Here is a 20,087-nt window from a genome sequence, read left to right as displayed (position 1 = left end):
AAAGAAGCACCAGCGCCAACTTTGGGAAATAAACCACGTTTAGATTTATACAATAGGAGCAAATTGAGGATGTGCACTGAAGTCCGACTCGTAGACAGCTCTTGGAGAGTAAAGGATGATTCTGGCGGTAAACTGACATTGTTTCTTCTACATCGGTAAGAACAAAGCTTTTAATCTAAAGGTTTTAGGAGCTGCTAACAGTGCAGAAAAGCCCAAACACCGTTTAACTCCAGAAACTCCAGAACAGTAAGATGACCACATTAGCCACGGCATCACCCAGATCTCAGGACAGATATTGTATTATTTGTTTTTTAAAGGAGTTGGCAACTACACTAACACTTTCTGGTAAAACACTGCCTCCTGGTGGTGAAACTTCGGGTTAAGTTTGCAATATGTGAATACAAAAAGTACCTTTCAATCAGTTTTCTTCTGACATTTCTAAAAAATGGCAAGGATAGAGTAGCAAAATCAGGAAAATTGTTAAACACATAGCTTTAATCTTGAAAGTGTGATTTGCACATTACTCTGAACTCAGAAAATTTGAAACAATAGTTAATATAAAATAATGATATAAATAATACAGTATAAATATAAATAACCCGCAGCAACAGCGGACACAGCTCAGAAAATTAGGTTTAGCTTTAGGCCGAAATATTTTAAAAGGAAAATAATTAATAAGACCCCCCACCCCATCCCCCTCTCTCTTTTTTTCAGTTTTTCTGAGTGTTAAAAACTCTAATGAGGAGAGTTATTGATATTAACACAATCTATATCTCTTACTCTTACTGTGTCACTTGTTCTGGGTGAGAATAGATAATGCACTGAAAATGCAACTATATAGTGTTATATTTAAATAAAGACTGAGGTGCTTTCTGAGACATTTATAGCTGGTTTATACTGTCATGTTTTGTAATCTGTAATACTGAAATGTTTCTGGCAATTGAATAGTCCTTGTGGAACTGAGTCAAACTGCAATGTGTGTGTGGGTTTAATTGTTCTTGGACAACAAAAGATCATTATGGTGTGGATGAATAAGATGCATCAATGTGTCACAGGATATGCTGACAGTAACAAAATATCAAGCTTAAATGAAAGTTATCAGGTTATATGCTTAGGGAAACATACAGGGTTAATATGCAGTGCACAAAAGAAAGAGGGTTTACTGTGGGGACAGAAGATTTAGGAGTATTGAGCTAAAACACACAAACACAAACAGCTGCAGTAAAAGAGACCAGATCTTATTTTATTGTTGAATTTGGGGGGCATGAAGCAAAAGAAAGGAAGAATTAATCCCAGAGCACAGTCATGCTGAAGGCAAAGATGGCCTAATAATACCAGGGAGAAAACCAACATCACATTGTCAAAGGTATCTTTCTCACTGGTATCATTATGTTTCTTTTTATGTATTTTATTTGAGTATTTCTAGGACAAACTGTGATGGAAAAACAAAAGCTCTCACACTTACACATTCTTCTCATAGCTCATGTATTAATTATAACAATAGAAAAAAATGTGAAAGCAAAACAAGCACTGGCCCTTTAATGCACCTCTACGTAAAGCACCGGGAATATGGTCAATTCAACCGGAAGTCTCTTGATTCTAAGCGTTAAAGTATTACATTCCCATCCCGCTTCTTGTTTACCTGCATGCTTTATAATTTTTATTTCAGTGGCAACTCTTACTTTTATATAAATATAAAAATATAATGCTTTAATAATTCAATTTTATTGTAGCTTTATTCGCTAAATGCCCTTTATTCTGAAGTTTTCTCGGAAGTTGTGTATTTTTCTGCCTCTTCCAGTCACAGAGAGAACCGAGAAACCAGACGACAACAAAAAGCGCACGAGACATCACAGACGGCAGGAAGCGTCTCTTGTTGTGTTTAAAGGTGGGTGAGTTTGTTTTTATGTGTCGCAAATATCATTTTATTAACAGACGACGTCTTATCATTAAAGTATCCTAATAAAAGGGTTGTTTATTTCAGGGAGCAGATACACTAAAGCTAGGTTGACAAAGGTGCGCGCGTGTGCGCGCGGTTCTCTCAGTGTATTTAAATAACCGCGCGCCATTAGCGCTACATTTCATTTGTGATGTTTGGTTAGCATCTTCCTTTGTCAGACAGGCTATCTGCATGTCTTTCTGTCCCCCTCTCCTTTTGTGTTTGTGTGTGTGGTGCTTTGTTATGTATGACTCCTGAGATTAATTAGTAGACTTCTCTGCTTGCACTGGTGTATTTGCACCTGTGTCGTTTATTGTGTGTTTGCTGAGGGATTCATTGGTTATGTTAATGGTAGTGTAGTTAGGCTACCAGTTAAACTGTTTTAAGACTTAGAGTCACACTCACCCTGACAATTTTATGACAGTTTGTCAAGCTAGACTCATCTGTCCTAATACTTGACAAATATAGCTTTTTTAAAATTGCTTAATAAAGCCATAATATTAAATACCATAAATCTCTTAAAGTTTTTTCTTTTTTATTATGTATTCTAACAATTCAATAACAATTCTGAGTAATTCTCTTGCTGTTGAAGTTTAGTAACTGACATGATTTGTGTGTTTGTTATCATCTCAGAGACTCAAAATAATAATAATGATTAGAAACAATAATCACACTACATTTGTCATCAGTTAAGTTGTAGTCCAGCTATTATATCTGCTTGGTTGGGATTTTCCTTTTGAAATGGTAAAATAGTACAAAAGAAAATGCGGATAAAACAGCACTTTAGCTCAAGTCTAAGGAATAAATCGTTTGAAATAACCAGCTTTACTAAATACAGGATAACGACACAGTTTAAACCATGTTGGCATGTAGTACAGCACACAGCCAAACAGCTTTTGCTGGCATGTGCTTTCTACAATTGTTTCTTTACATACAGCAGGCCTGTCCTGGTGTAGCTAAGCAGATGGATGATGGTGGGGGGTGAATGGAGGAGGGGCAGGGATGTTGCATAAATAAGGGAGTAATAGAGAGGAAAGGATGGGAGGAAGGTAAGAAGGAGGGGAACATCATTAAGGGGATCTGCAAGCAAGAAAAAAGGATTAAAAAAGCAGAGGGGAGTGAGACAGCAGGACAGAGTGCAGAGCTGAGGAAGCTGTGAGGGAAAGAAGTGTTAAAAAAAGTGACGATGAAGCAGGAGGACGAGGAGGGGTGTTTGTTGGAACGTGTGAGGAAGCAGAAAGCAAATGGACTTCACAGCATTTTAAACACAGTCATTAATGTGTCTGTGTTGGGCTGTTATTGTAGTTGACATGTACAGTAGCTGAGCAGCCTACTTCATCCACATAGAATGAGTCCACGTCCTCATCAGTAATATCAACAAAAGAGAAAAAGTATTGTACTCCCATACTCATTGTCATACAGCTCAGTGAAGTTATGCTGCTACTCACGATGTGCATTTATTTGATGAGTCATACATACACAGTGTGAGTTCAGTTCAGGCGCACCGTCCGTGGTTCTACTTAGATTTGCAACATCTGTTTTTTGTTTTTTTCACACTGAGGATACACACACACACACACACACACACACACGCACACACACACACACACACACACACACACACACACACACACACGGAATAAACTAGGTGACTCATAACCAAAATAATTTAGTTGGATAAATGGTACTACAGACTGGAGTAAAATGTAAATATGTAAATATGATTTGGGGGTGCCCCTTTTAAGAGCAGTGGGCAGCCAGTAGGCTAGTCCCTTGGTCAGGGGAATTAACCTGACGTGTTTTCAGTTTGGGAAGAAACTGGAGCTACTGGAGGAAACTGGAAGAACAGATTGAAAAAGGAAGGCGCAGGTTTGAACTTTAAAAAGTTTCACTGTGAGACAACAGTGCTAAGCACCGAAGCATCCTATGCTCAGTCAGTTTCTCTCTTTTATGGTGTTCATTATTATTCATGGAGTTTTGCTGTCGCCAGTCTAGACCCAAACAGGTCAGGGTAGTATCCAAGATTAAAATCTTGTAATGTTTTCTTTCACATTTGTTGTCATCAGCTTGGATAAAATGTGCATCAAAGCTGGATGATGGTGTGAATCTCATCTTTCAGACATTATACTTTACATCCAGTCCATCCCGTTCCACACGTCTCACTCTTACAGCTTCTCCTTTTACGTCATCCACTTTTGCCTGAGGTGTTGTGTAATGCCTACTCTAGTATAAACAGCAGGGTGTGTGTGTGAAGGCAAAACTGAGGGAAGATGAGTTTCCATGGCAGCCACAAACTGCAACAGCAGCTTGTCATAGCAACAAGCATAGATAAATGCATAGATAGATAGAAAGCATTAAAGGGGATGTGTGCCTCTTTGTTCCCTTCTCACTTTCTCTGTATTGCCATTGTATCGTGTGTGCTGTCTTGGCAGTGTATAGATTAGTCACACCCACATGCCCTCCCCCTCCCCTTTTGCCAGGCATGTTCAATTCCAGAACAATCAGTGGAGCTCCACCCTCAGTCGCTGACATCACTGCACCCTGTGTGTTTGTCGTGCTGCGTTATGGCGGGGAGGGGGTTCAAAAACACGAGCATACCGTATACACCCGCAAACATTCCCACGTGCAGCAACTGAGCAGTGCAGTTTTATCTCATGCTAATTTATAGCACACACTGAACCCAGTCATCAGTTATTATCACGCGGTTGTTACTCTCAGTCAGCAGGATGGCAGCATAAGTCTCGACAGAAAAGGATGATTAAAATGTTTAACATGAATATTTTAGACTGCTGAATCTGCTTTTTTAAATCATGCTATAAAAATAATTACTAAAATGTCAGAACTGAACAGAAAAACATGTTAAAGCCCAGATTTGGTTCTTCATATATCTATGATAACTGACAACTCTCCAATTTTTTGGTCTCATATCCACTTCTGTCAGATGATCACTAAAAAAACTCAGAGCTGTAGTGCATGTGAGATATATCAGCTCAGCTATTTAGCTTCAGGCCTAAATGGATAAATAGCTACCCTGGCTGTAGTGTTTATGTTTCTATGCCAGTACATTACTTGCAATTGTGCTCTCCCCTTTTTCTTCTTCCTGCAGCCATTTATAGGAGTAAAAAAGCCTGGTAAAATCATATAAGCTCAAAGGCTGTTTTTAAAAAATGTGTATTACTGAGGCTGTAGTGGTGTACTGCACTGCGTGTAAGTGGTGCAGTGGCCTATATATTAAGAGTGTTAACTTGTCCAATTGGTTCCAATCTTGAGGCTTTTATTCATGTGAAAGTGTTTATCTTTGTATTGCAAGTTGCCCAGTGAGTTTAAAAGCAGGTGGTTTGCACGGCATGAATAGAGGACATCATCATTTGTACTAAATCATCCCCATCTGAATGTAGCAGCGAAGGAAACAAGCTTTTTTAAAATGTTGGTGTTCATTGAACGTCTTTATCATTATTGTCAGTGTCTTATTTTCAGACCTGCACTTACATTTATTTTGTTGATCATTCTTTCCTTTTTTTCTTTCTGTCCTTCTCAGATTTACTGCAGCTCTACCATGCCCGTGGCCTCCACCAGGACAGAGCCTGGTGAGACCAAACACTATACTCCACATCAGCTTAGCATCGCCACATGATTGTTTTTTTCTGTTTTCTTTATTCACAGCTCTCTCCTAAAATCCAGTTTCACAAAAGATTAAAAACCAGAAATATGAGAATGTGTTACTAATCTGAAAAATGGTGGTATTTGCTCTTTGTAAGCTAATTAATGATAACAGATGTTTTAGAGTTACAGCTACACTGTAGAATATCCTCCAGGAAAAGACTGATGCCCCCAAATACCAATATTTATGATAGCGCTGTAGTATATATATATATATATATATATATATATATGATGCTGGTTTGCTTACACCTGTGGCCTTTGATTACATCTGGTAATATCAAATTCAATAATATGAAAATACTAAAATAAATAAAAATGAAAAAATTACATAATTGCAGCTTGTTACATTGTAGCATACTTCCCTTGAATATGACTAAATATAGAAATTCTTAAATTCACTGCAGTTTTGTACATAGCAGCACTGCTGTAGGCTGTATTTATGAGTCATAATCTAGTTTTCTTTCATTTTAAATTTCAACTTTAAACTTTAACCTTAAGGCAGCATTCCGGCTAACAAGCTGTGCTGGCAAGTTGAAATTTTCTCAAACTTCCAAAGCAAAGCAAAGCAATACATGTACAGTTCATTTCTCTAGCACATGATTTTAGCCTGCAGCTTTCTGTTTTCTTCTCTTTGTTCAATGTTGTCGTTCCTAAAGCCAAAAATGCATCCAAACAACAGACCGTGTGCCACCACACTCGGTAGTATGTTTTAAAGGAGACAGTACACACTGGGGGGAGTATTAACTGAATTTAAAGACAAAAAATGTCAATTTGAGGTCCTGAATGTCGGTTTTGATTGATTTGTCAGCCCTACAGTATCCCCTACCTGACACAACACACAGTCTGCAGCTTTTTTAACCCATGCCATTAGATTAATATGGAGTTATAAACTCATACTCGCGTAAGTATCTATTTTTGAAACTAAAAGGATGTTGAATTCCAATGAGGAATTTCCCTATAATGAGCAGAATTCAGACAGTTACATCACAGCTTTGTTAAAACCAGGAAGCCAGGTGCTTGTTTAAAGCAGAGTTACAACTATAGACACAAGCTCTGTGTCATTTGTTACGGTCTCATTTACCATGTTTCCCTTACTTAATGTTGTTCTTCCCTTCACTGTGTGTGTGTGTGTGTGTGTGTGTGTGTGTGTGTGTGTGTGTGTGTGTGTGTGTGTGTGTGTGTGTGTGTCACAGTGCCCCAAGTGTTGGACGCAATGAGCGACAGCACGGCCAGCTCCACCACAGCCAATGACCTGGACCTCATTTACCTCAAAGGCATCATGGAAAGCCCTCTGGTAGGCTTCACACAGATGCACTCGTGCACACACATATTTTAAATTCAATAAATTTTGCTGCGCTTCTGTCATTCATACTTGCACTTGCAGCACGCTCTCATCTTTGTAACCGTGTTTGTATTTGTGCGTAAGGAGCAAGAGGAGAGCCTGAAGGAGCCACGGTTGTCACCCGTGAGGGAGAATAATGTGGAGCTCCTGCAGGAGATCCTGAGAGACCTGGACCCATTCACCAATCGTTCTGACACCGCAGCCGAGCTTGCTCGCATTCTCACGCAGCCTCACTTCCAGGTGTGGAACACACAAAGTCACACACACAGTGTTTCCCACTTTGTGTTTTCACTGTATTCCAGTCACAGAGGTGGTTAATTGAAGGAAAACGAATATTTCATGCATGATATTTTGTGCCTCAGTCTCTGCTGGAGACACATGATTCAGTGGCAGCTCAAGCATGTGAAAGTCCACCTCCCAGCCCATGTGACTTTGTGGATCATGAACCAGAAGACAGCCAAGCACACAACCACCTTCCACCTGATGCCATCCGCATGGTGGGCATACGCAAAATAGCCGGGGAGCATCTGGTAGGTTATTAGAATTTGGACTGTTTGCACCTTTTGTGTTTCCCATTTAAAAACATTCAGTTTGTGAAATAATAAATGCTTGTGTGGGTTGTATGCTGGTGCCATTTGGGTTATGGATGCAGATTTTTATTAGTGTTAATGATGGAGATAATAGCCAGTAATAACTGTATTCCAGGGTGTGACATTCAAGGTGGAGGGTGGGGAGCTGGTGATAGCTCGTATTCTTCATGGTGGGATGATAGACCAACAAGGGCTGCTGCACGTCGGCGATATCATCAAAGAGGTGTGTTGCTTTTTTCTTTTTTGTTTGTTTTTTGTTTTCCTTAGTTTCATTTTCAATTATCCTCTAATTTATTGGTTTATGGTGGAACCTTGCATTTTTAGTTCTATAGGATAGTTGTTTACTTTTTTCAGTAAGTTAGTATTTGATGAAGAATATACTTTTTGGTTTCCTGCTAAGACTATCCGTCCTATGAATGCAAGAGCCGACAGAAACATGTAGACAGCTACTGCAGACTGTTCAGAGGTAACGTCTCCAAAGCTCACTTTGTAAAGCATTATATTTCCATTGTTTCATCTACATTAAAATGTGTCTCACTGTGAGGTTAACAGGAGACCAGCTGAGACTCCAGGAAATCAGTGCACCTGGCCCACTGTCCCTGTGATTCTTGGGAGTGAAGCTATTTTTACAGCAGTAGCTGTTTCACATGTCTCCAGTTTTTTTTATGCTGTTCTGAGTTCCCGCCTGATTTACATATGAAGCTTACCGATATTACCGTATTACCGTATCAATCGTCTCGTTAAGCATTTACTTATCGACTCTTGTTCTCTTGTGTTTATTTCTTCTTGAGTGTCAACTTGTTAACCGCTATGACTCAAGGTCAGGCTCAAGCATGAAGTGCCCCAGATTATTTGCGTACCTCCACAACTACCATAAGAAAAAATCTGTTGTTTATCAGCTGTTTATTGATCACGGCGTTCTGAAAGTCTAAATGCATAAATCTGTGTCCATACTATTGTTTAACCACTAGATGGCGAGGTAAACTATGTGTTCTTATGAAAGCATGGGGCAGAAACCCACAGCAGTTCAATCCCAATACTGTGCAAATGAATAGATCAGGAAAAAATAGCAAAAGTAAGGATCATTTGCTAGTGAAAGTTTGTTTTTTTGACATTTTATTCAGGGGGTTTTGGTGCTGCAGTTATTGGAGTTTCACTCCTGGAATCTGTGGAACTTTATTTCTTTTGAGTGGATGTTTGAGCAGATACTTACCTGTGTTTAAATACTCTGTGGTGTAGCTTGCTTGCACTGGGCAGGTCTATCCCTCCTGACAGGGCTATTGGGACCTGTTCTGGTGCTCTGTAGTGGGCTAACACCTTAAGAGTACATTTTCAGTTGTTCAATTTGTCCGTCATCTGCATAGTCCACAAGAGGCTTTTAATTTTTACATGCTTCAAAGTTCTGTAAATATTTAAGCCAACTGATCGAATTTGCAAATTTAAATGTAAAACTCTAGTCAGCTGTTTAAAACCCTTTCGCTTAACCTTTAAGACATGTAAGGAATCTTTTTTGTCATTACTCTTGTTGTCTACTTTACTGACAGGCGAATGGACGAGAAGTGGGCAGGGACCCCAGGGTTTTACAGGAAGAGCTGCAAGCAGCTAGTGGAATTGTGGTTCTGAAGATACTGCCAAGTTATCATGAATCCATACCACCTGTACAGGTGACACATAAACACACCACACACAGAATAGACACATGGGGCTAAATCTATTCTCCTTATTTGTCAGGGTTTCTATTTATTTATTTATTTTTTGGTTATTAACTGAATTTCATTGTTAGAAACTTATTTTCATTAACACTAGAACCTTGTTTTGACCTCTGTTAAATTAAAACCACGTGATCTCATATTTCATGCTGTTTTAAAAATGGATTTCTTCATCAAATACTGAATTTTGGGGTGTTTGGGATCAAAAGAGAAAAGAAAGTATAACCATTTTTACATAGAACCACCAAGGATGTTATTTCGACCGCATAGAAACTGATGTAAAATCACTGTTGTGCCACATTGGGCTGCCTAGCAATACGATTGTTTACACACATTTTGACTTAAATGCTGCTGTTACATGAGTCAGAGCTAGCTATATGTGATTGATAAATAAATATGTAGGGGAATGTAGTTAGATGAAACATGAGTAATTGCTGCTGGGCTCAGGGTGGGATATTGAGCTGGGCAGACTGTGGGACCGAAGGCATGGAGAACCAGGTATGTAACTTGCTGTGTAGGGCAGCATAGGGAACTGAAATGAACAGAGACTCCAGAGTGTGGGGAACTAATCCAAATAACTAAAGAGTGAAATCAAGAGAACAGCGCCCTGCTCACTTTCAGGCCTGAGCAGCACCTCAGCAGGTGAAGCTGCGGACTGAGGCAGGGTAGTGTGCAGGTTTGGTCTTAATTATATTTTTTAAGTGTGTAAGCTGTTGTGGTAGTTTTGTCCAGTCTTTGTTTATTTATTCTAAAGTGTGTTTTAAACTTTACAACCTGCAATTAAATTTTAAAACTCATTGATGAAACCATTCAAATCCCTCAAAATTCACCTTAAATCCTTGTTTTGCCAAATCTGACTTAAAATTAGAAAAATTTGATGAAATAAACAACTTAAGTGAACTTAAAAAATGGCATCTTTGCCATTACTGCAAGCAGCACCTCAGTAATGGCACCTGTGGTAACATGAACCCCTCCTAGCAGTTCTAGTCTTAAAGGGATTTTAACTTGGGATGCACCACTGAAATAAAGATGTGTACCTCTATGTATTTCTCCAGGTATTCTTTAAGTGTCACTATGATTATGACCCAGCCAACGACAACCTGATTCCTTGCAAGGAGGCGGGGTTAAGGTTTGAGACCGGGGATATCCTGCAAATAGTCAATCAGGATGATGTCAACTGGTGGCAGGTGACAGAATAGTATTTATGTGAACATGTTATAGCTTCCTGTGTGCACATTTTCATATCTTTGGATTGCTTTGCTAATTTTTTCTTCATTTGTTGTGCAGGCACGTCACGTGGAAGGTGGGAGTGCTGGGTTAATCCCTAGTCAGATGCTTGAGGAAAAAAGGAAAGCTTTTGTCAAGAGAGATGTGGAGCTGGCACCTGCAGGTAATATGAAAGAACGAATAAGGTTGTGATGATGGTGACTTTATTTTAACAGAGGGCCTGGATTCTAATCAAAGCATGGACGCAGTGTGTGTTTTGGGCCTTAATGAAATCATCTCACTATGGATGTAAAATATTATTAAAATACTGGTGGTTGCCAGTGTTGCTCTGCAGCCTCCTAGTGGATGGTATCAGTTAGATAATCATAGGTGACTTCCTCCTTGAATTATTGCATCACAAGATTTTCAGGAAACTTGAAGAAACCTTGAGGTCAGTGTCGCTGAGATTCAAACTCATCTGAAATTTTAGTAGCTGCACCTTCAAAATCCAAAACATTTCAAAATCCCACATTGGCACATTTTGGAGTTATAGCATTCACAAACGTGAGTGTCCAAGCTGCTGCCCTGCAGGGTGACGACAGTACTCCATCAGCCTTTTACAGCTTTGGGGTAAAAGCCAAAAATGTTTCATGAACACAACAGAATATGACCCATTTGTATTGAACTATATTAGCATATTATACTGTAAACAGAAATATAAATCGTTAATAAACATATGTCAGCAAAAAAAAAAGACTTCTGAAAGTGTTAAGTATTAAGTAGGTGTTCATTAAGGAAGGGCATTATGTTCACATGTCTGGTGTGTGTTGCTGCAGCCCATGGTTTATTGATTATTTGTCACTGCCGTGTGGTGGTGCACAAACACGCCAGGTACATGAAGTTTGCTCACATGTTTAAATTTCACAATGTGCCAGTGCACTGGTCTACAATGTTTTAAGAATATTTAGACTTAACTTTTTATAAGAAATATTTTCAATATAACATTGAGCATTATAGCATGAACCTGTATTAGATTACAAGAAAAGAAGTTTGAACATACTCCCACTTTCATATGTGGGAGTTACCCCAGTTATTATGGCATATAAGAACCATCGCTCTCTGATGTCCAACCTTTGTAAAAGAAAAAAGGTTTTCTTTGCTAAACGTTACCAGTCAATGATGTGTCATTTTTTACACTTCTGTAAATGTGAGATTTGCATAAGCATTCGAACAACTGCTAATTCAGTTCGAGTTCACAGAAAGGGTTTTGTTCTGTAAGGGAGCTCTTATCAGTAGATCCAGTAGATCTAATTCCCCTTTTAGAAGCACAAACATGAATATTAGAACTTAAAGAGGAAAAATTAAATGTGTATGAGACATAATATCTGGCAGAGACACATGCATGAACATGACTGATCATTACAAGCCAGCTTGTGGGCAAATGAGTACAAGTTAGTAGTTGTGAAACATGACTGATGCTCATAAATTACTTTAGTTTGAAGTTTGGCTTCAGTTCTCTGCCTACACTAATGCTGTGCTCCAACAATGCAACAGGAAATCTGTGTACTGGTGTTGGAGGAAAGAAGAAGAAGAAGATGATGTATGTGACCACCAAAAATGCAGGTAATAAAACAGGGCCAGGATCAGTTTAGCTCTGCTGGGGTAAAATATTCCTACTGCTTCGTCCTTACTTTCTGCTCTTTGTTCACCCTCAGAGTTTGACAGACATGAGATACTGCTCTATGAGGAGGTGGCCAAGGTCCCACCTTTCAAGAGGAAGACTCTGATTCTGATAGGTGCTCAAGGTGTGGGGAGGCGGAGACTAAAGAATAAGCTTCTACTGAGGGATCCACAGCTCTTTGGGACCATAATTCCATGTATGAAGTCTGATATATTCCATTGCCTTATTGCTTCTTATTGCTAAAGTAGCTAGAATTGTTTTTTTGTTATATTGAGTCGATCGGTAGGCCCACAAACCCCTATGCAGGAAGTTGATTTCGGCTCTCTGATTAAAAAACATCTTGATCCCTGATCCTCTGATCAGTCCCCTCTGCATCATCTGAGTCTCAGCCAGTAGATGGTGCAGAGGGGACTCGCTCAACCTGACTGCCTTCATGTCCAGATGTCTTCCCTGCTTCCCCTGATAGGAAAAAAGCTGACTAACTTTGCAGGTCAAACCTTTTTGATTGCACCTGTTGTGGCACTTGTTATCCTGGGATGGTTTCAGAGGCCTGTACAATAGGCCCCAAGGGAAGATATTACTGGGAAAGGCTAGAGCAACCTATTAGAGCTATTTGGACTAATATAGATCAATACTCACCTTTAATGTTTCTCAAAGGGTTGAAAAAGGAATGGCCACAGTTTAGACTTTAATAGCAGAAGATTTTATTAAAACAACTTTTCAGAGTGGGGTCTGCTACCAAATGTGGCAGACAAACTGACTAAAATGTCCACCATCCATCTAAAAATTTTTACATTTTGGGTTGGAGAGCTATGTTAGCTGGCTTGAGCTAATAAACTGATCATAGTAACTTCCCTTCCTTGTATTTGCGCAGACACCTCCAGAAAACCCAAAAAGGGAGAGCGAGAGAGTCGGATGTTTGCTTTCACTACCCGCAGCAAAATGGAAACAGACATCAAGAACGGGCGCTATCTAGAACATGGAGAGTATGAGGGCAACCTGTACGGCTTGAAGATCGACTCCATACATGAGGTGGTGGAGGCAGGGCGGGTCTGCATACTGGACGCCAACCCTCAGGTGTGCACATACAAGACTTTTCTGTTTTAGCAGTAATCATAAGCAGCAGCACCTTTACTGTCTTGTGTGAAAATTAGGGGCTAATTTGACAGAATCCTGTATACATTACACACATGCTTCTAATAGTTTCTATTGCCAGTTTATTAAAGTGAAATGCTCTAACTTACGTTGTGCTTGAGATGCTGAATCAATGTCGTTGTGCTATTGTGGTAAGCTGATTCAGTTTTACCATGAACACACTGTACAGCATTTTTGGTTTTCCTTTGTTTGAAATGGTCACAAACTTTAGATAGTTTTCATCTTTTTCTGTGACTTTGCTTTTCGCTTCTTCTTCATCTTCTCTGCTTTTCTGATCCCGCCATCAAGTCAAGGCCGCTCCGTCCACATAAAACATGGTGATCACTAACCAGTACATGGCCTTAAAGTAGAAAAATTTGCACGTGGTATTGCACATAAGCATTGTGCATAATATTGCATACAAGGGAGACTGGGCGAAGGTTAACACAGTGTATTGGATGTGTGTGTGTGTGTGTGTGTGTGTGTGTGTGTGTGTGTGTGTGTGTGTGTGTGTGTGTGTGTGTGTGTGTGTGTGTGTGTCATCTGAAGAGACCATGTTGTAGAATCTGACAGCAGTTGGAAGGAAAGACCTGTGAAATCTCTCTGTCCCACATGGTGGGTGCTGCAGCCACTGAAGCAGCTGCTCAGTGCTGTCAGAGTCTCCTGCATGGGGTGGGAGAGAGACTTTGATCTCCTGCATCCATTTGGGTCCACAAAATAAAACCCTCCACATTCCTCACATTGTAATCCCATGACAACTTCTCTACTTTATCTTAAATCTGTTTGACACAGTCAGTCCCATTCAGTCAACATAGTGTCATGTGCCTCACTCAAGGGCATCTTATTAAGAGTACTGATAAGAGAAAACAGTCTTTCACTCTCGTCAGTCGGTAACTTGTGGTGGATTGTGGTGGGTCAAAAAGTTTAGAGCCTGCAAGAGACTCTTTCAGTCTAATGTACTTGTGTTGATTTTGCTTGCGTGTCTTAATTTTAGTCTCTCAAAGTTCTGCGGACCTCTGAGTTCTTGCCCTACATCGTGTTCCTTCAAGCTCCAGAGTTCGAGGTGCTCAAGGCCATAAATCAGTCAGCTGCAGAGGCAGGGGTCGTCACCAAGACGCTGATGGTAGGAATTGCTCACAGTACAACCATATGCACATAAAGAAGATGAATAACTCAGGAAGCAGCAAATAATGAGAAATCAGTCAAAGCAGAAGTCCTGTGATTAACAGCCCTGCTATCTGTTTTCCTTCACAGGATGAAGAGCTGCAGAGGACGTGCGATGAGAGTGCTAAAATCCAGACAGCTTATGGTCACTACTTTGACCTCAGCATTGTCAACGACAACCTCGACGAGACATACCGCACCGTCAAAGCAGCGCTGGAAACGGTTTCCAAAAACCCCCAGTGGGTCCCGGTCACCTGGGTGTTCTAGAAAGAGACGTGCTGGACTGAGGAGGGAGGGAACAAGAAAGGAAGCAGGCACTGAAAATATTCCACTGAGTATAAATGATGGGTAATGACTTTACAGGATAACTTCTCAAATTTCCATAATTTAAACAGGATATATTTTCAGTGCTGCAAAGAAAGCGTGGAATTGAAGAAGGAAAGAGATGAACGAGGAGGTGGAAAAAAACCCTTCATTTCAAAAAGTGTGCATATGCATGTGTGTTCCTGTTTACATAGAGACTTCAGAGCAAAGACATGTGCCATTACTGATGATTATCATCAGACATTGTCATTGTTTACATTTTTTGCATTTAATCAGTGCCATCTCAATGTAACTCAGTGCCATTAGGAACAAGCAAGCTCCATCTTTCACTTTTGTAAGTGTACAGTTTCTCATCATGAAATCAAAAATAGTTTCCCACTGCCTTCTACAGTAAATGTGGATGTTTTGCATAAAGGTTAAGTTGTATAAGGTTTCCTATCAATCCCCTCACACCCATGGGTAAAGCTTTTTTCAGGTTAAGTCTGGTGAGGCCGTCATAATCTTTAAAAAATGTCTCTTGTTCTGGAGTTGGTTGAAAAGTGAAAGGACATCTCTTTCAGGCTTTTAAAAAGATTTGATTTCAACTTTTATTGGTTAGAGACACTAATCACTGAGCAATAGCATCTAAATGGTACATGACCATCAGTGGCAATAACAGATTCAATTTGTTTGAAAAGTCAAAGTTAACATCACATCCAGACCAGGGGTCTCAAACTCCAGTCCTCGAGGGCCGGTGTCCTGAACCACGTATACCTGTTGCAACACAACTGAATACAATTAGTAGGTCATTAGCAAGAGTATAGCACTTGACTATAGAACTTGACTGCATGCAACCCCTAACCCTACTAAATTTGAGTAATGTTGTTTGGAAAAATTTACTTCTAAAAGTACTTTTATTGCTCCATGTTCATTCACTCATGAGCTGCTGTAACGTGAATCAAATAGCTGAATAGCCACTTCAGTCCTCAAGGACTAGAGTTTGAGACCCCTGATCTCGATCAAAACCTAGCATGAAACCTCTCAGCCAGGTTTAAACAGAAAGAAACATTTTTTCTAGATATCTTCACCTATCATAAAAAAACAGCTCGTCACATTTCACTATAATCTCATTTTAACTTTGTTTCAGTGTGCGGCACAGTCGCTTCATTAACAGTTTTTCAATAAGTAGCATACTGGGTGGGTCACATGGATTAAACTATGATTTAGAGAACAAAAAAGAATCAACGAATATCTTCTTCATCCTATGGAGCAGGTGCTGAAAAAAATAGGACAAAGAAATAAATGAGAAGTCTGGAGCTCTGCATTCAGCTGTTAACTGTTTTTCTTAAATCATGATTTACTCATAATGCTGGCCTCTTCTCATGGTTCTGTTACTAAACCTGAAGCCTCTTTAATTCAGTTCCATGTCTAAATGTGAATGTGGCCACTATTAAGAGCAAATCATAGAATGAGTCTTAGGAGATACACTGTTCATTTAAAACAGAACTCCAGGCCTCAAGAGCCGGTATCCTGCAGGTTTTAGATGTCCTTGATCCAACACCGCTGATTTAAATGGCTAAAATCAACATGTCTTGAAGTTCTCCAGAGGCCTGGTAATGAACTAATCGTTTGATTCAGGTGTGCTGACCCAGGGTGTTGTCTAAAACCCTACAGGCCTGATTTAAAACATCACCATTTACTTGATGATTTTCTATTTGATTTCTGTATAGGTTTCTCATCATATTCCAAATTTAATAATTGTTCGCAGACACTGAAAAATTCCTGTAAGAATTCAGTCAACTCACTCCGTAACATTTTGACAGCTAATTTTGAGTTTCAGTCTTTTAACCATTTAGTTGTAGATGTATTTTAAGCTTCTAACCTCTTTTAATTTTAGTGTAGTTTTAGTCGACTAAGTATCATAAGAGTACAGTAGGCTAATCCTGAAGTTGAGTGACTTCATTTAAATATAAAGTGTAAAAGTATTTTACCAGTAAGAGTTGCTCCAAATGGTTACAAAGCATCTTATTTTCCTCAATATCCACTTTATGTCTATGTCTCATCTTCTCTTCTACTCAAGTGTTGACATTTTGTTTTGTTTTCATGACAAACAGGGAGCTTCCCTCCAACTTACCCTGTTAGTCAGCAGCAGATGAAATACGCACAACTAACCTGACCAAAAAAGAGAGAGATTATTTCTAATTGGATCGCCTCCTTTCTGCCCAGTATATATTCAATGACAACAGTGTCAATACACTTTGTCATAGTTTTTCTCCTCGAGCATTCTTTTTTATTTAGTTGTCATCATGTTTTAGGAAAACTATGATAGAAATTATTGGTCATAGAGATAAACAAATACAAATTTTATTTGTCACATACACAGTACAACATATAGTGAACATGTAGTGATATGCTTGTGTCCTGAATGACTGATATTTAACTGTGCATCATTTATGCTGATAACTTCTAGGACCAAATATGTTTGGTTGTTATAGGTGGATCTAGACCTAGAGTTCAACTAAACATACAGAGTGTCAAGAATATGGAATAAAAGTGCACACATCAGGAAGAAATCAAACAAACACAAGCTGTGAAACCGTACATTGAAGTCATTGTACAAAGCTTTCTTTCACCAGAATGAGTTATTCTGTTTCACTCATCCTGTCATTCTCAGTTAGCACTTTTCATTTTGATGTGTCTGTGATTTTTTTGTTTTTGTTTTTTGTATTTCTTGCGTGAGCTGTAAAAAGGTTGTAGATAGAATGTAGATACACAATCATATAGAAGGAATGATGCTCCCCCCTCGTATTTACAGTATGAGACATGTCAGTGGTAGCCTCAGAGTGAAGACCACAGCAGCTGACCTACATCAAAATAAATGTAAAACAGTATTTTCACCATTTTGATGTCAACACAGTGTGTTGTCTTTTGTCTGTTTTTTGTTTTTGCCCTTCAGTTGTAGTGTCACTCTCAGGCCACCGTACTTGTCACAGTTTCCACAGTGCCAACTGAAGTAAAACAAATCATTGTATTTATTTTTTAATTTCATGTGTTTTTTGTGGCAGCTACTCAGTATTTTGATGCACAATCGCTTAGCGATATAAGAAAATTTGGTGTTTAACAGTGAACAGAGTCTGGTTCTTTAGGCTGTGTTAGGGGAGCAGTTTTTAGTCAGTCTTTGTAAATAACATTTATATTTATGCTCTAGTTTTTAAAGATGGCTTCAGAAAAGCAGATTTTTGCCTGGCAGCTATACATGTGACGTCTGAATATGCTGGAATAAAACCATCATTACTCTTGAGGACATTCCAAAACCTCACTGTGTGCTTTTTTCAATGAAATGTCATGAATGCAACGGTAACGATCATCAAATCACAAAAAGATTTGATGATCTTGCGATAATAGACTTTCCTGAAGGCAAAACAACAAAATCTTTGCAGTCATGCATTGAATTAGACGGTGAATCAGTGTTGAACCTTGGAATTATTTTGTAAGGCTGCTATTAGTGATGCTTCTGTCTCTACAGAATAAATGATTCAATTATAATTATTTGTGATTATTTTTCTTCTTTCTGCATGTTTTTAGGTGCTTAAAGCCTCAATTATTCATGTGCACTTTTATATTTAATAATTTTATATTTGATAAGTTAAGTATTATAAAAGACACTTTGGAGTGGCATGATGGATGCAAGGCATTTTTCCCTCAAAACAGTTAAACAGGAACCAGCCAATGATATTGGTAATTAATGTAACGTGTGTAAACCATTACTTTTTTTTTGTCTCTCTGGCTCCTCATTTCCTCCACATAGAGATGAAAACATAAAAACAATGTCCAGCACTGTCAAGAGCACGCCAAGTCAACCCTAACCATGTAGAAATGTTGGCCAACTAGAAGCCTACCAGCAATTTATTGCACAGTCTGACATCATAAAGGGGATAATGGCACCGACCTTTGACACTGCAAGCCAGTGTTTATTTTTATTTACCACAGACATTCTGAAAACATTCAACCAAGAAAAGCATTTTTCCACCGTGGCTGTAGCTCAGGCGGTAGAGCAGGTCATCTACTGATCGGAAGGTTGGTGGTTCGATTTCTGGTTTCCCCTAGGCTGCATGCCAAATATCCGTGGGCAAGATACTAACCCCAAATTGCTCTCCGATGCATCCATAAGAGTATGAGTGTGTGTGAATATTACTTAGAAAGCACCTAGAAAAATGTGCTTGTGCGAATGGGTGTGAATGGGTGAGTGCACAAGTTGTGTAAAGTGCTTTGAGTGCTCAGAAGAGTAGAAAAGCGCTATATAAGAACCAGTCCATTTAGCATTTACTTCCAGAGGTGCAGAGAAGAACACACACCCCCATCACCATCAACAGTGCTCCTGTGGAGAGAGTGAGCAGCCTCTGTTTCCTAGGTGCACATCTGGTGTAGGATTTCACATGGTCAGTTCACACGAGCAAAACAGTGAAGAAGGTGCAGCAGTGCGTCTTCTTTCTCAGGAGACTGAAGAGATTCGGCATGAGCCCCAACATCCTCAGGACCTTCTACCGCTGTGCCATTGAGAGCATCCTCACCGGATGCATTACTTCTTGGCATGGCAACAGCACCACCTACAACTGGATAGCTCTCCAGAGAGCGGTGCAGTGTTCTGAAAGGTTAATTGGAGATTATATATATATATATATATATATATATATATATATATATATATATATATATATATATATATATATATATATATATATATATATATATCTTTTATTTATTCATTTTTTGATAATTGGTGCCATGAACCCCGATTCTTTTGCGGCTGAGAGGACAAATGTGGCCGAAGGTCGGATCTGAAATGAGGTGGACAGGAGACCGGTCTAAAAAGATTTAAAGGTAGGCACAGCCTGTTCAAAAAGGCAAATTGTGCAGATTGGATGAATTCTAAATTATCTGTTGGCCGAGTTGATGAGCTTGACCGTTAAATTGGCTCAGTAGTGGTGAAAATCTGTTAAGTAGATTTCTGGTGACATGTCCATGGTGATTTTGGGTAATTTGTGACAAATAAAAAGTAAAGTCTGGGGAATATTTGATGAAAGTTTATTCCTGTCAGGGTTGGGGGAATTTTAAAGTTGATATGTTGTGTGTTTAAAGTTGATGTGCTGTGTTTAATGTAATTGTGTGCTGTCGGCCAAGTGAAAAAGTTTAGACTAGGGCATTTGGTTAAAGGATTGTTACAAGACAATATATATTGTTACAATATATATATAATTAATCCTTATTTTCTGTTTATATTGTTTTATAGAGGCCAGTGTAGAAAATCGCCCTTGTGAGTTAGAATATGTGCCAAAAGTCACAGAGTACTAGGAGA

At 39.1% G+C, this 20,087-nt stretch overlaps 1 protein-coding gene across 1 annotated transcript; it reads left to right on the top strand.

Annotated features, from left to right (window-relative positions):
* Nucleotides 1-1,787: 1,787 nt before the first annotated feature.
* mpp2a (MAGUK p55 scaffold protein 2a) lies at nt 1,788-18,277 on the top strand. The gene is made up of 14 exons (XM_026165982.2): nt 1,788-1,888; nt 5,478-5,526; nt 6,796-6,896; nt 7,029-7,184; nt 7,307-7,474; nt 7,650-7,757; nt 9,079-9,198; nt 10,299-10,430; nt 10,531-10,633; nt 12,004-12,072; nt 12,165-12,326; nt 13,005-13,207; nt 14,259-14,387; nt 14,519-18,277. Exons 2-14 carry the CDS (start codon nt 5,496-5,498, stop codon nt 14,693-14,695), a joined length of 1,659 nt encoding a protein of 552 aa, XP_026021767.1. The 5' UTR covers nt 1,788-1,888; nt 5,478-5,495; the 3' UTR covers nt 14,696-18,277.
* Nucleotides 18,278-20,087: the final 1,810 nt, after the last annotated feature.

Source organism: Astatotilapia calliptera, chromosome 4 (assembly GCF_964374335.1).
Source record: "Astatotilapia calliptera chromosome 4, fAstCal68.1, whole genome shotgun sequence".
Classification (NCBI taxonomy): Eukaryota; Metazoa; Chordata; class Actinopteri; order Cichliformes; family Cichlidae; genus Astatotilapia; species Astatotilapia calliptera.
Note: the sequence above shows the minus strand (reverse complement) of the source record. Positions and strands in the feature narration are given on the sequence as shown.

Excerpts from the sequence above, each read along its gene's own strand:
- mpp2a (XM_026165982.2), top strand. The coding sequence starts at position 5,496 with ATGCCCGTGGCCTCCACCAGGACAGAGCCTG. Across the intron at positions 6,897-7,028 it reads GCATCATGGAAAGCCCTCTG|GAGCAAGAGGAGAGCCTGAA; the intron begins GTAGGCTTCACA and ends TTTGTGCGTAAG. Across the intron at positions 12,073-12,164 it reads TGTGACCACCAAAAATGCAG|AGTTTGACAGACATGAGATA; the intron begins GTAATAAAACAG and ends GTTCACCCTCAG.